This window comes from Zonotrichia leucophrys, chromosome 10 (assembly GCF_028769735.1).
Source record: "Zonotrichia leucophrys gambelii isolate GWCS_2022_RI chromosome 10, RI_Zleu_2.0, whole genome shotgun sequence".
NCBI lineage: Eukaryota > Metazoa > Chordata > Aves > Passeriformes > Passerellidae > Zonotrichia > Zonotrichia leucophrys.
In genome coordinates, this window is record NC_088180.1 from 18,152,645 (window position 1) to 18,167,947 (window position 15,303).

The 15,303-nt window shown below is 39.4% G+C and overlaps 1 protein-coding gene across 3 annotated transcripts in view; it reads right to left on the minus strand.

Annotated features, from left to right (window-relative positions):
• The window catches only part of DENND4A (DENN domain containing 4A), a 50,529-nt gene that overhangs the window by 10,262 nt on the left and 24,964 nt on the right, over positions 1–15,303 (minus strand). For all 3 annotated transcript variants that reach the window (XM_064721794.1, XM_064721795.1, XM_064721793.1), the window contains exons 10-22: positions 14,544–14,688; positions 13,813–13,988; positions 13,241–13,341; positions 11,730–11,948; positions 11,340–11,485; positions 8,176–8,309; positions 7,192–7,327; positions 6,447–6,653; positions 6,212–6,340; positions 5,798–5,942; positions 3,782–3,901; positions 2,200–2,340; positions 247–1,334 (exon numbers count right to left, since the gene is read on the minus strand). In XM_064721794.1, the coding sequence (XP_064577864.1) occupies positions 247–1,334; positions 2,200–2,340; positions 3,782–3,901; positions 5,798–5,942; positions 6,212–6,340; positions 6,447–6,653; positions 7,192–7,327; positions 8,176–8,309; positions 11,340–11,485; positions 11,730–11,948; positions 13,241–13,341; positions 13,813–13,988; positions 14,544–14,688 (2,887 nt within the window). The remainder of the gene's footprint in view (positions 1–246; positions 1,335–2,199; positions 2,341–3,781; positions 3,902–5,797; positions 5,943–6,211; positions 6,341–6,446; positions 6,654–7,191; positions 7,328–8,175; positions 8,310–11,339; positions 11,486–11,729; positions 11,949–13,240; positions 13,342–13,812; positions 13,989–14,543; positions 14,689–15,303) is intronic.

Sequence of the window (15,303 nt, forward strand, 5' to 3'; positions counted from 1 at the left end):
ACAGGGAAGCCAGAGCAGTCTTTGTTCTGTCAACACACTTATGTTCTCCCATTGAATATATTCAGAACCCAAGCTAGACTAAAATCTTATTCAGGATATTAAAATCAGGATTCTGGTATACCAAACATGATTAAAACAACTTAATGTACACAGTCTACAATGACACGTCATGCAAGAGATTCATCACATGTGAGTCGGTAATTAAACCTTTACAAAGTTTTTCCTTAAGTTATTAATAACATTTACCTTTGCAGATGCAGCATACATTGCAAATTTGGAGTACCACTTGCTTGCTTTCTCTGCAACCCCTTTTCCAGCAGAGAACATGCTGCTTTTCAGAACATCAAACTTGGGAGTCAGCAGCGTGTCCAGGTTGAAGGAGGGTGATGACACGAGGGTCAGGGCACTGCTTGTGTCCTGCTCCCTGGCTGGGCTGTTTGGGGAATAAGCTGGGGAAGACCAAAGCCTGTCCCTTGGCCTTTCCTCATGTTTTGCATGGTAGCTCTTGGATTTGGTAAGGCTGGGTGGCCTTGGGGAGTTTGGGGGAAGGCTGGACCTCCTGCAAGGCTGGATGATGGTTGGGCTCCTTTTGTTGGCATTTCTGTCATCAAAGGGTTTCTGCAGCTCAATGCTTGGGGCACGACTGGACAAAGGGCTGCTCATGTTGTTCATGTACATGACTATTTCTTCAGCTAAATCTCTTCTTGCAGATGGAGTAGAGACACTTCTGTCATCATCATCCTCCTCCTCCTCTTTCTGCTGCTCTGTCTCAGCAACCAGCAGAGACAATGGATCAAATCCAGTTTCAACATCTGTTTTTTCAACTGGCTTTACTGGAAAGCTGCTCTTCCTTTGTAATTTTTTAGATTTTTCACTGGAAGTTTTCACTGCTGTAGGTGTTTCAGGTTCTCCATCCAGGTCTTCCAGATCAAAGATAACAGGAGACTCTGTTTTATCTGTAAAACTGCAATCAAAGGCTGCATCTTCATCACTGGATTCTTTCTCCAGGCTTTCTCTCTTAGACTCTAAAGAGGAAGATCTGATATTAAGAGTTTTTGGCCTTATGCTTTTCTGTAATGCACTAGATAGAATTTTGGCATCAGCTCCCAGTTTTTCAACGATTTCTCCAGGGTTTGCTTCCTGGTTGATTCTGTTCATCATGAGTCCCACTAAGCCATCCCCACTCAGGTTGCGGTTCCTGCCTTCCCAGGGCATCTCCCTTAAGTCAGCTTCCACTGCACTTTTATGTCTCTTTCTTAAGGATTTGCTTTTTAGAACTTCTGCTTCATTGGCATCCTCAAAAGATGACGTAAACAGCAATCCTACAGAACTCTCTGAAAAACAAACGGAACAAGGTGCTTTATTTGTTGCTGTACAAGAAAACTGAATGAAGTACAGAAGAATGCAAATCTGTCTCATCTTTCCAGCACTTTACAACACAGAGATGGAATTCACTGTGCTGTGCTAGAGGTTGAAATATTGAGCTGACCATGGTCATAATTTTAGGAAGGGACAGACAATAAAACACTTAAAAGGGAATAAAATCATACAACCTAAAGAGCATTTTGAGAGACATCATCAGGTCTCCATTGTATTTACTTCCCTCTTCTGGGGACACTACTACAAGGTTTGAAAGCTAAGGATAGCATAGGTATCAAGGAAATTGCAAAAAAAAGCATCACTTTCTAACTTCATGATTTAGAAACACAGCCAACAAAGGAATTATTGTCAGAGAAATCCCCATTGTTTTGCCAGAGCATAAAGATGCAGACTTTAAAGTACATTATAATATTTCAAGCATAGCTGACAGTATTATAATAACAAGAACCGACATTACTAAAGACTCAGGAAAGTGTCTGAAAGTGTCTTTTTAATTTTACTGCATAGAAACCCCTTGTCCATCCTTAAGGAATTAATTACTTTTTGGAGATTATATTAAAAAAGCCACGATTTTGGTGTTTTGTAAGTAGATGCTAAACTACAGCAAAGAACAGAGGAAAATCTGGAAGTGCAGAATATTGCCATGCGTTCTCCTGACACAGCATGTGCTGACTCCAACCTAAACTCCCTCCCCCACTTTTCAGCAGCCACTGCTATTACAGCAATAAAATACTGCAAGTTGAGTGGACAACAGGGCTTAGGAGCTCCTCAGCACTCAGGAGTAACAGCCTGGCCAGGTGTGCATTTCCCTGCACTCACCCCTGCTGCCCTGTGCCACCGTGCTGCCAATGGTGCCGTTGAGCCGCACGATGCTGGAAGCGGCTTTGTCCTTCCCAGAGCTCTGGTAATTCAGCTTGGGCAGGCAGTCCCCGCTCCCTTTTGTGCTCTCCACCTCAGACACTGCAGGCAGAAAAGGACAGAGTTTTGTAGAATCCAAGGAACAGCCCTTAAACCTCAAGTCCCCATTACCCAGCGGACGCCTCACAGAGGATTGAGTGGCACCTTGCTGACCCAGCCCATGAGGCACAGGCTGATCTCTGCCTGGGCACAGGTTTTCACTATGGAAATTTAACTCCCAGCATTACTTCTGGAATGTTCCATAAGCTTTGCTACACAGAGCCCAAAAATCATTCCAAATTACCTTGTGGTTGTAAAGATTAAGACCACCTTTGCATAGAAGAAGTGTAAGAGTATTTTTCTCCTGCCTTTGCAATAGCTCAGCTTCACACAGATCTCATTTCCCCCAGGACTACACAGGAGAAATGAAGTAAATGTGAATTATTTATATTCAACTCTTTTACATATGAAACAAAAACTCCATTGCAGGTGACTGCCCAAAATAAAGAATTACTTCTCTAAAGGATTTCAGCCAAGTTTAATATTATCAAGCTGTTTTCAAAAGTGCAAAATGTTTTAGCACATAATATTATAGAGGGCTACCTTTGTCTTAATTATGGCCAAAAGTAATAAATTAGGAAGAACTCATTTTCTGCATCCTCAAAAGCTTTATTAAACCTAAATAACTTGTCTGTAATCTTACATACATGTTCTCATGATCATGGGCAAGACAACTTTTCAAGAAAATTGAAGAAAAATATACTAGTGCTGGAAGGAAGATTGTGGTAAAAACACTGAACTTATTCCATATTTCCTCAGACTTTTATATCACTTGATAATGGGACAGTTAACCCAAAGAGTAGCAGAAAGCCCACTGAAAAATGTAAATAATTATATTATTAGGGGAACATTTACTAAGAAGGGTATTTTTCATGAATATACATGGGAACCTGTAGTGCTCATACCATTTTACTACACAATCTGATCTTCTATGTACTTGCATGAAGTTGATGCTGCCCAACTGCAGTTGAAGGAAACAAGAGCAGCAGATGCAAAACCTGAAGAAATTCTGATACATCTCCCAAACTTTGAGAATTCCAAGAAGCTGAGTAATTTAGACTTCTCAGACTTGCAAAATTTCAGCTGCTCTCCTATTACAGGATTTATAAAGAAACCAGACTGGTAGAAAATGCTTTTCTGTAGATTATGCCTATGAGGCAATTTCATTTTTTTTAAAGACAAAAACATTAGGCTATAATTATCATTAAGCCTTTATGCTCCCATTATCACTTATTTCAAACAGGAGAGAAAAAAGAACTGTAATTTTCCAAGCGAAACCATTAGACATCCAGAAAATTACACTTAGAGAAAGAACTTCAGGCAGTGGCACAAACTGGCATTATCACACTCACTCACTGTGAGGAATCAGCTGTCCCACTTAGCTTTTGCTGGAATCCTTATTTATCCCCAATGAACCAGATATCTGCATTCACAAGATACGTACACGAACTGGAGTCACTCTCCCTCTTGTCCTCCTTTTGTTCTTGGATGTCTTGAAGACAAGTTTTCCCTTGCTTGGCTTCTTCTTTGAGTGATGTGTTATTGGCAGTGTCTGAAAGTCCCCCTATCAGTGCAGGGCAACATCAGAATAAAGACAGTTATGGCATTTTATAGTGTGACATTGTTCAGGGGAATAAATTGAATACCAGCAGTAACTCAAAGGCCTCTTATCAAGAACATTCCAATTAACAGTGAACATTTTACCATCAAATTAAAAAAAAAATAAAGGGAAAAAGGATTGGCTTATTAGAGTATAAACACTGAAGTGATGCTTTAGAGGATGAAATTAAAGGGGTAATGGGCAACATTTCTTTTTAAATACTGAACTAGAGCACTGTTTGATTTTAATTCTGTTGCCTGGTTTATTTGAGCAAAAGGTCACATCTTTTCAAGAACTCCAAGAGGCATCTCAACATGGTTTCATTTTAGTGTACAATGTTTCTCAGAAATATTAATGTTAACAGAGATGTTAATGCATGTGATTCACATGGTTTTACTCTAGATAAAAAGATTTAAACAATGCGGTGGCAAACATGAGTTTGTCTGCAAAAATAGATTAAAATGAAACTAACCACCATCACTCCAAAACCCCCTGCAAACATTCAAGCCACTGATCTGGTCATTCTCAAGCCAAAACACTGCCCAGGTGTAATTAATATGGTCTCTCTCCAGGATCAAGAGGGTCCAACGTAATTAAAAGTTTCTTTCCCTCTTTTCCCTAAAGAGGCTGCACAGAATGGCTACAGACAGGGTAAAAACCTTGTTGCTATGGTAAAGATAAGAAAATATTCTGGAATTTATGGGAGTTTTTTGAATTTCCTGAGGAGTCAGCACACATTCCAGCTGTGAGGTTTCATGCAAAGTAATCTTGAAAAGTCAGATGATGTCAAAAGCAAATGCTATTAATTATATAAGTGACAGTTATTTCATTAAGGATTATTTACACTTCCTTGGTTTACATAGTCTGAATTGCAACCAACATTGCTAAGCTCTTGTACAGTGCTTTGCATGGCTGCCTTTCAATGAAGTGGTTTATCAGGAAGCTCAGCTCCATGAAGAACAGGCAGAAATAAAGCAAAATTGTTCAAGGCCATCCATGAGGTTAATGATAGAGCCAGAAATAGGACTGGAGTCTCTGGGGTCCAGAGAAATAATTGAGCCATAAGGCCATCATATATGTTCTGTTTGTCAGGGCAAAGATTTATTTGTACACATTTGGAATTACAGAACAGCCCTGGATGGAAGGACTTTGAAAGCTGAGTCAGATGACCCACATACATTTATAAAAGTATGTTGTAAAGGTCTTCCAAGGTCAGCCTGCCCTAAACTAAACTGCACTGCTGCTACTTTACAATGTACAATTGTACTTTACTACCAGGAAGTTATAAATACCATGGAAAGTAGTACCTTTAAAAAATATCAATTACAGGTATTGCCATATGACCATTTGATGCTCACATTACCTAAGTTTTCACTGGAAAGAAAAGGAAAGAACCCCCAAAATTTACAGCCTCACATATTTTACTTATATTCTAGATAAAAACAAACATGATCACTGCAGGTGGTAGGCAGAACCTGCAACCAGTACTGCAAACTCAAGGACTAGTTCTAGTTGCCTCTCAGCTAACATAAAAAAAAAAAAAAGGGGGAAAATTAAAAAAGCAAGGCTGGGCAAAATTTTCTGCCAATTATAAGACTAGTTATTAGATGAACTAGGATAATTATAACAAATTTCAGTTTCATATTTTGTCTCCATTTGTCTCATAAAGAGCTGATATAATAAGTGAATAGATTATTTCAGATTCAAAGGCAAAGGAGACTGCTTTTAAAAATTACGCAGGAACTACTGCCTTTTTTTCTCTAAAACAGTTTTATCAAGCTCACAAAAGAAAGATTTTTGAAATAAACTTCCTCATCAGCATGAAAATAAAAAGAAAACAGAAGGATGTGAAAACTTTACCAGGAACAGATGTATGTGCAGTGCTTGCTGGTAGCTTTTTCAATGCTTTTTTAAACTGTGCTATTCCTAAGACAACATTTCGTATTTTCATCCAGAGGAAATAGCCACCTCGATTGCTTGAAGGCCAGGTGCTTTCCAAAACAGCCTATTTTGGAAATAGCAAAATAAAGTAATCATCTTCAGGAACAGCGAGGTGTGAAAACAGAAGCTTAAATTTCAGACTGAGTTACACTGGCAGTAATACAGCAGATTTCTAAACCTCCAAAACCAAAACCCACAAAATGATTCTGTCTCGGGTTTCTCCAACTTACAAGAAGTGACAGAACCACACCTGAAGCACTCTGTAATTTTTCTCCCTTCTATTTGCCTGGATCAAAACGCATTTTTGTGCCCCCCATCCTCTGTCAAGCCCACCTTGTTGTAGTAGCCATAGGTGATGGCATTGGGGTCGATGCCAGCCTTCTGCATCTCGAAGAGCACGCGCACGGCCAGCACGGGCTGCCCGTACTGCCCGCACAGCTGCATCAGCACGCGGTAGCACACCTGCAAACACACACACACACACACACCCCTGTGAGCCCGGGCCCCAGCACGGCCCTGGGCTCACCCCCAGCCCCACGGGCTCCTTCTGCAGCCAGGGCTGCTTTACCTCGTCAGGTGGATCGATTTTCTTGGTGTGCATTTTCTGCAGCACGTCATAGGCAGTTCTCAGAGCCCTGACTTTGGAGTGGCACACCTTCACATAGGCAGGGAGGCAGATGAACCAAAGGCCGTAGCAGTGACGGAGCAAACACCTGGACCACATCTGGGGGATGGAGGAGTACTTCTTGGCAATTTTGTGGGCAGATTTAATTTCCTGGAAAGAAATACAGATTATCTGTGTGTGTTTATATCTACATCACACGAAGCTACATGTTAAAAACTGAACACGTACTGTTATATTTATGGAAACTGCAATGATAATATTAACAATAGAATAAAGTGGAAAGGAATATGAAAGCAGTGAGAGTGATACCAACAACAGTCATTGTGCAATATTCCAGAGCTAAACCCTTGCATTTCTTTAAATCTCTATTACTTTGAAAGTTAGAGTACCTCAAGGTCCTGGGCAGTGAAATGCAGCCAAGAAGTGGACATGGAAAATTCATGGGGAACAGTGTGAAGAAAGGGGAAGGGACAGGGACAGCACAGCAAGCAACAACCTGTACAGGGGCCCTTGTATGGTGCAGGCAAGAAGCACATCCAAGCAATTCACACAGTGACCTTACAGTCACCAGATCAGTGAAGAACTGAAGAACCACCAGGCTGCAGGCACAGCCAGTGAAGCTGTCACAACCCAAACTCAAGCTGTCCCCTTCCAGAGCACCTCACATGCCAAGAACACCAGCAAGTACCTGTTTAGTTCTTCTGAACATTGGGGATGGGCTGTTGGGGCTACTGGCTTTTGAGGACAGTTTGTTATTTGGTGCTCTGAGAAATCCTTCAGGTCGTTCAAACAATTCTAGCTTTAATACTGGAAATCCATTATAGCTGTAAGACAAATGTGTCAATTGTGGTAAGTCAGCTCCAAAGCAAACACATCACATAATAGCAAAGGAAATCAACTACACACTTGCACCAGAGGCTTCCCAGGAAATAAACACAAAAGTAAACCTTTAATGACATCACTGACAGAAGTGGTTCACTAATCCCTCAGCATGGGCTCATATGCTTGCACAAACAGACTCAACCTGTTATTCAGGTTAGCAACTTAAACTGACAAATGTATTTACTGTCATAGCATTTTCTTTAATTAATGTGTCAAATGCATTAGTATTGATTCTAGTTAATAAAATAAAATAATCTGTGTGGCTTAGCCCCAGTAAGCATCACATGACTGAGGCTTATGAAAATCAATGGGAACAATATCAAACTATCTAAAAGATTAAATCAGATTAGATATGGAAATATTTCTCAGAATTAATGAAGAAACCAACAAACTCATCTGACATAGTTACTAAATTAGTAACACTAGTCTTCAGCAATTCTTTGACACGTACCCTCTCCTTCCAAAGAGTATCCACAGTTTGTACCATTATCAGTAATAGCAGAAGGACAAATAAGGAAGATTGGGTCCACTAATCTCAACTTTAAGCTCAAAAGGTGTCAACAGGCAGCACAATGTAATGTGATCACTACCAGCTTATTAATTATTATTGTTTCTGTGTGTACACACAAAATTAAAACTTCTAAAGAACTGCCACAACAGCCATTCACAAACACCTTTTACATGAGCAACATAAAGGGACAGGGAAAATCTGTACTTCCTGACTCTCCCAAGAAGCTAGAAATTAAACTCTACAAGGGCAGCTGCTAGGATTGCTGTGTCCTTGGGCTACCTGTATTGCAGAGGGTGCTCCTCCCCATTTGGCAGATGAGGGATCTCAGGGGGTGTTATGAAAACTGTGTGCTCGCTCTTGTAGGACTCATCCAGCTCTATAAGTCGTGTTTCCCCAGTTTTGTCCATGTCTACCTGGAGGAGGAAGGTAAAAGAAAAAGCAGTTACCACGGGCATTGTATTTTCTGCTGTTAACAGGACAGAGTCTGCATGAGCTTCAAAGAACAGCACTTCAAACAAAAGGACACCTTGCAAAGTTATAATGACAATAATAAGTGTGACATTGGTTTTGTGAACTTCACCCCAACTCAATAATGAGTGTTTAATGGTATAGTCTGAATTGCCTGTTTCCAGGTAAATATTTTAAGGAGTATGTAGAGATTAATCCTTCTAAACAAATCATTCCTAGAACTATGCTTCCAACAGCAGGAGTAACTTGAAATTTATTTTTAAATATGAAAATAAGGTATTTTCCTCTCTTTTAACCACTGAAAACAATACCAAGCTTAATCAAATTGTCTGATGCATACAGAAGCTTCTACTAGCACCATCCACAACTGCAGTTACCTACACAGCACTTAATGTCTTGACAGCTTGCAGAGACTGCAGAAATACACATGCACTGCAAGAGAATGGAATATAAACGTGTGACCTTGCTGAAGTTTAACGGAGACAGGCACAGCTTTGTTTTTCTAATTTAAATTACTTAAATGGTTTAAATGGCAACCAAATGACAGCCAAATGGTAGAATACTTCAAAGAAATGAATAAGCAACCTGTGGAACCCAAGAATGCATGTTTTTTATGCCTTAAGAATTTGGCAACAGAGAGTTAATGTATAAAAAGAAGCACATTCCACAGTTCTCTCCCTCCAGTGAGGTGCAAATATATCAAGTAGTTTCAGTAAAATTCTTGAATATTTAAAGTTTGATAAACATACAAAGAGGTGTCCTTAATTACACATTTTGCTGCATGAGACAGATGGAAAGCATTAGCAAATTGAACCAGCCAAGTAGCAAGAACATATGGCTCCTGAGAAGCAGCAGTAAACGAAACCTTACTTGCAATTTAAATACTTCTAAGGATGTAAAAATCCCACAGCTACAAGTGGGATTATAATAAAATATAATAAAGCCAGTAGCTTAAATGTGTGTCGAATTGAGGTAATTTTTGAATTCCTGGAAAAATGAAAACTTGTGAGACAATTACACTGCATCTTTCAGTTGACAAAATGGGTAATCAATTACAATCTGCTGCTTGTCTAGGACCAAATAACATAGAAGAGATTACTCTTCATCTTAAACTATTCTCACAAATTATTTAAGACAGGGCTTAGTTGATATTTTATAGATAACTAATTTCACAGTACATAAAATTTGTCTCAAGGCAGTAGTCTGTAACTACCCAGAAGAAAGCACTGTATCACCTTTCAACTCATGACATCACTCTCTCATCTAAAACCCTGTCAGGTACTGGTTCACCTAGTAAAAGATTAAATATAAATATTGGCTTTACTGGAACAATTTAATTTTGATATCTGGTCTTGGCTACAGCAGTCCTTGCTATACTTCCACATTTTGACTCTGTATCTTACTGGTAAGAACAATATCAGAAATTAGGAGACATCAGGGAGGAGAAGCAGAAAAGAGATGGGGCAAATATATCACTGTTCAAAGAAATCCTACATGGGAACCTGCTCCCTCACTCAGTGAATATCCAGTTTCAAGCAATTCTAAAGCCATAGCAAATCCTTAAATCATTGCAATGCCAGTGCCTCAGTTTCCCCACCCTTATCCCTGGCACAGAAGCAGCCATCCCATTAATAAACCTGAATAAAATCCTCCCTGCCAGTAATGGAAGTTGGGGAAGTGTACGTGCATTCTGGAAAATTTGCTCTCACCAAACTGTCACGAGCATTTTTATAGTGGAAAGAAGCTGTCCAGGGCATCAAGTAGCAAAATACCTGGCACCAGGACAGACAAGTCTCTGTTTCAGCTGTACAAATGGCTACTTAACCTTTTCTAAAAGGTGAAAGCTGCAACAGCTCCACAGATTATGTGCAGTCTCACAGTGACATCAGCAACCCAAGCATGACTTTTTGGAAAGAGATGTCTGAGTTCCCAGACAAGATAACTTTAGTTTAGGGCATCAACTCCAGCACCCTCACAAACCATTCTATAAAATGAAATGCATCAGATAGAATTTGACACTTACAGTCATTGCATTCTGAATAAACATCCTTTTTAACATCAGCCAGAGAACTAAACTGCAGCACAGAGGAAACCAAGGGCTGCTCAGCAGCTCAGTCACTGGGGTCTATTTCTGTCCAGGAGAGCTCCTGTTTCATGCACAAACTGGCACATGGCAAAGCAAGCACTGTGTGTTGAAGGGTTTCTAAAAGAGCTATGGGATTGACTCAACATTACAGAAATGTTTGTAACTAATTCCATTTACAAGCCATGAATACCTGCAAGTCACGCTATAGAACTGGGAAGCAGAGTTTTGAAAACTGTTACTACTAAAATATTGAGACTAGCAAAAGCCAGAAAGAGCCTTAAATATCATTATTCCATGCTTTTACATTTCTCTTCAAGTTCACTGTTTTCAGGCTTATTCTCAAAACAGCTCCTTTTAGCTCTTCTGCACTTCCATGGGAAAAACAGTCAAAAATAGGAACTGTAAACAGCATTTATCAGTGTTCAGCATTAATTCCCAAGGAACGAACAGCAGGTGACACTTTCCAGGAAATCCCAGACAACTGCACCCTGCTCAAGCAGCAGCGTCCCAGAACTGAGTGGTACAGGTAACCAACAAGATGACAACAAGGTGTGGAATTTCTTATAACATCCACCAAAACAGGGATGTAAGATTCTGGGTTTCAGTTCAGTTCAGTCCTCCTTCTTGCACTTCTTACAACAAGCCAGTATTTCAGAAGTTTACATACCAGTGAAAATTAGCACCTCTAATTTGTTCTCATGGTGTTTCATTTACATTCAAGAATGTGAAGCAAAAATGGAAATGAAGCCCAACAAAAAAGGAAAATGGCTACAATGGTGAGAAAATAGGAAAATAAAAGCAAAAACAAACTTGCAGTTCAAATGCATTCTGCTAGATAGGTAGACAACAGCAGAAGTTAAACACTGTAGGCACACCAAGACCTGCTTACTTTATCCACACAGTCATCGAAGAAGGCAAGGCTGGCATCCTTGTCACTGACAAAAGAACACTCCTCAATGAAGCGAATGAACATCTGGGTTTTGGTCATCAGGGTGTAGAACTTCTGATGGGAACGGTCTCTGCTCTTCAGGAACCCTGCAAAGGGCAATCAGCAGCACAGTCACAATGCCCAGAGGGAAAAGCCCTCACCAGAACTCACTGTTGGTTCTACTCATGTGCAAAAAGCTTCCTGCAATCTTTGCCACTACTGTGCAATTTTGTCTGCACTTATATTTTCCCCCACCGTTTACAACACTAACATGCCAATGTTTTATTCTGTAGATAAAAGAGAATAAAAAATAATAAACTAATAGACACAAAACAAGTTTATAACTTTTACCTTGCAGTTCAAAGAGAGAACTTGCATCTGTGGCTGTTTCAGAGGGTGCCTCCGTTATTGGCCTGAGGTAAGACCTGTAACCTTTTAGGATTGAAGCCATGAAACAGAGAAATGCTTCCTGGATCTCCAAATCTAACAGATGCAATTTCTTCCCAGAATTAAAATCATAATCATTCATTGCCAATTCCATTAATGCATCTTCTCTTGGCCGCTGTTGCACTGTGAACAGAACAACATTATAGTGTTTTAATTTTTTCCTCCTCCTTATTGGTCAAAAATATTTTCTTTAACTTATTAGGTTTAGTGATTACTGAACTCCATGACATTTAAAATAGGTTAAAATATACTCAAATTCAGTCAGGACATGAGACAGTGGATTCAGCTTGACCTTCTGTACCTCATGTATCTGTGGATAAAAGCAAAAGCAGGATAGGATGCTCTGGCCTGCTCAGCACAGGAGTTACTACAGTACCAGGGAACCAGTGAGGACAGAGCTTTAAAAAGCCCTCAAAGAAAATTGTTTGTAAAACCATGGGAAAATTTAGACAGGAGCTGATTAAAGAAGCATATTTTCAGGATAAACACATGGATGAGATGTATGGTTTTTTTTATTGTGCCTTTCATTTCAAAAAGCAGATAATGCACATTCATTACTGACAAACACAGAAAATCACCACTTAGAGGCAAAGTGGAGCCACTGAAACACAGCACTGCAAAATGCTGCTCCAGACAAAATGTGGCTCTAGAAAAACCTGGATTCTTTCATTAAGTATGTGCATCAACATTTTAAAGCCATCAGAACTCTGGCTGAGACTTCACTGCTACACACAGAGTTTGGTAACATTCTAATAACACCTCAGGAAAGTGAAAGGATGGTTTTGTCACTGTCTTTCCACATCATATAATTACAGCCAACCTTACCTCGATATCATTTTTAGGCAACCTACTCTGTAATAAGATTTAAGTTCATTACCACTTTATTTTTACATACAGAACATAAGGTTTAGAATTTTTTCTAAAAAGCCCTTGCAGAAAAATGTATCAAAATTCTGAAGCATCAGATAATTTGCACCACCCATCAGCTATACATTTCTTTGTGCAGCATATTCCAATAAACTGTTTCTGTAAGCTCTAATCAGGACACAAATTCTTGTGAGCTCAACAGCTAGGATTGTATAAGGAGCCTTTTAAAAAAGTGGGATTTTTTAATGAATTTCATTAAAACCACCCCTATCCAGCTCTTTTTTTTTTTTTTTATGAGGCTAACATTCATAGGAAGGGATATCTATTAAATACTGTCCTCAGTACAGTTATATATGTGAAGTCTCTTCTGTCCCAGAATTCCCCACATAGTTTCTAATCTCTGGATTTAGAGCACAGATTTTGCTATTCTGTAAAAATAAATATTTAGTGGAAGTGATAACTTTGGAACATATTTAAATAGCTACATTTATCTGTTTTTGTGGCACACTGTGCCCAGTGTAAAGTTTACTATGTACTTTCCCACTCACATTCTGCCAGTTGCTGATATAAAGTATTCAAAGTGTTCATCAGATTTTTACAAGGTTTCTTTGGTAGGATCTTCCATGCAATAGTTTTCTTGTCTCCAGTTCTGGAAAAAAAAATAAAAATCAAACCATTCACTGAAATGTGTTCAGAGGTTGTTCCATCACACCAGAGAAGGAGGTTTCACTCCATTAAAACTGGACTGAGAAGGACTGCAAACCAACTAACAAAGTCAAATTTGATTTACTGTGTGAAGATCTGATCAGAGCCATCCAACCAGTGCCCCATCTTTCAGGGTGATGATTACACTGCCACACTCTTCAGCACTGAAATCAATCCAGTTACAACTCACCAGAGATGGATTAATGGTATTAAGCACCTGTTATTGCACCAGCAACCACCACTCATGCCATGTTCTGAGCTCTAATTACTTAAACTGGCACGGACAGAAGGAAAAGAAGTTGAAAGAAAAACTAAAACACCCCTCCAAGTTTTGCCAAAAAAGCCAGTTTTTGCTTTTGAAAAGAGGAAGCGGTAAAAAATTTACAGAGAAGAAAAACTGCTGATGAAAACTTACTGAGAAATTGTGTTGGTATCCAGGTCAACACAGCTGACATCGGGTGGGGGGTCATAGAGATCAAAGTATCTGGAATCAATCCCCACTATGAACGGGCACGGGGCACTCAGCACATCTGCCAGGGCCAAGGGACACAGGGGGATGTATGGGCAGGGCCAGTGGAAGGGAAATATCATCTTGGAAAACATGCAGAGACAAAAGCACAGGTTAAACATGTGCAATGCAGCCTATGCAGGAACAAACCACACCTCACTGACTTCAACGTTATTTACCATGGCAGATTGCTATTACTGAGAATCTAGATGCAGATTATTAATTAGAAACCTCACTCTTTTCTCTAAAATTCAGTTTGTAGGAAAAAGCTCTTCAGAATCACAGATTGCACATAGAGGCAGCAAACAATGCTTAGTGATGACAGGCAGGGAAAATCCTGCATTTAAAATTCCATAGGAATAGATACAGTGCTAGTTGGGAAAATCAGGAACTCTTACTTAATGCACTGTGATGATCAAACACTTATTTACAATATTTACACAAAAATCAACAACAATTTATCTTCTATCTTCGTAGGATATCGTTACAACAATAATTTTCCTCTCTAGTGATCTTTATTTTAATTCTTATTTTTAAGCAACCTTTAAGTTTAACAGCACTAATACAAAATCTAGATTTTATCTCAGAAGCATTCTTTCTGTCCTTTTACAGGTGCATGACTAAAAGCTGGTACTTACAGAGACCAATGCCTCTGTCACACTCGTGAGGACAGAAGGTCGCAATGAGTGGATGAGGATTTTATGTTCTGTCACAGCAAACACCAACAGAGTTACTGCATTTTCAGGTCCTAAATTCTGAAGTAGTGTAGAAAACTTGCCACCACTGTTACAGGACATAAACACACCGGTGAGTTACAAGAGACAGTAAAAAAAAGAAATGTTTGATAATAAAATAAATGGAAATCTGCAAATCTTTCTTTTAGAGAAGATTACTGGGTAGAATACTTGGCACACTTCACTGTCCAGTGAGGAATGGTTATTTCCAACAGTAACCATGATTCCTTGAGGCTTGACTCAGTCTAGACTATTTTCAGGACACAGGCATGACAATTTTTCTTTCTGAGAAGCAATTTACAGGGAGACAACATGTGTTTCTTAAATCAGTCTCCTGCACTGAGACGTGGAAGTCAAGACAGTAACAAAATTCCTTCAACTCCCATCCAAAACAAAACTGAACTATCTTGGGAGCCCAGGGATGAACTCCTAAAAAGGGGATCTAATAATAATGTATATTCTTCCTCAAGAACCACTAAAATTATTTTAAACCCCACCAGATACATTAATAATTGTGTATCCTTGTCAGGGTGCAGGTCTAATCACATGAATAAACTTCAGATCCACCAGCTTCCACAGGCACCAGACAAGGTGAGTTAATTTACACAATGGCAACTCAAAATAGCAAATCTTTTCTGTAACACAAATCAGAATACCTCTGAGA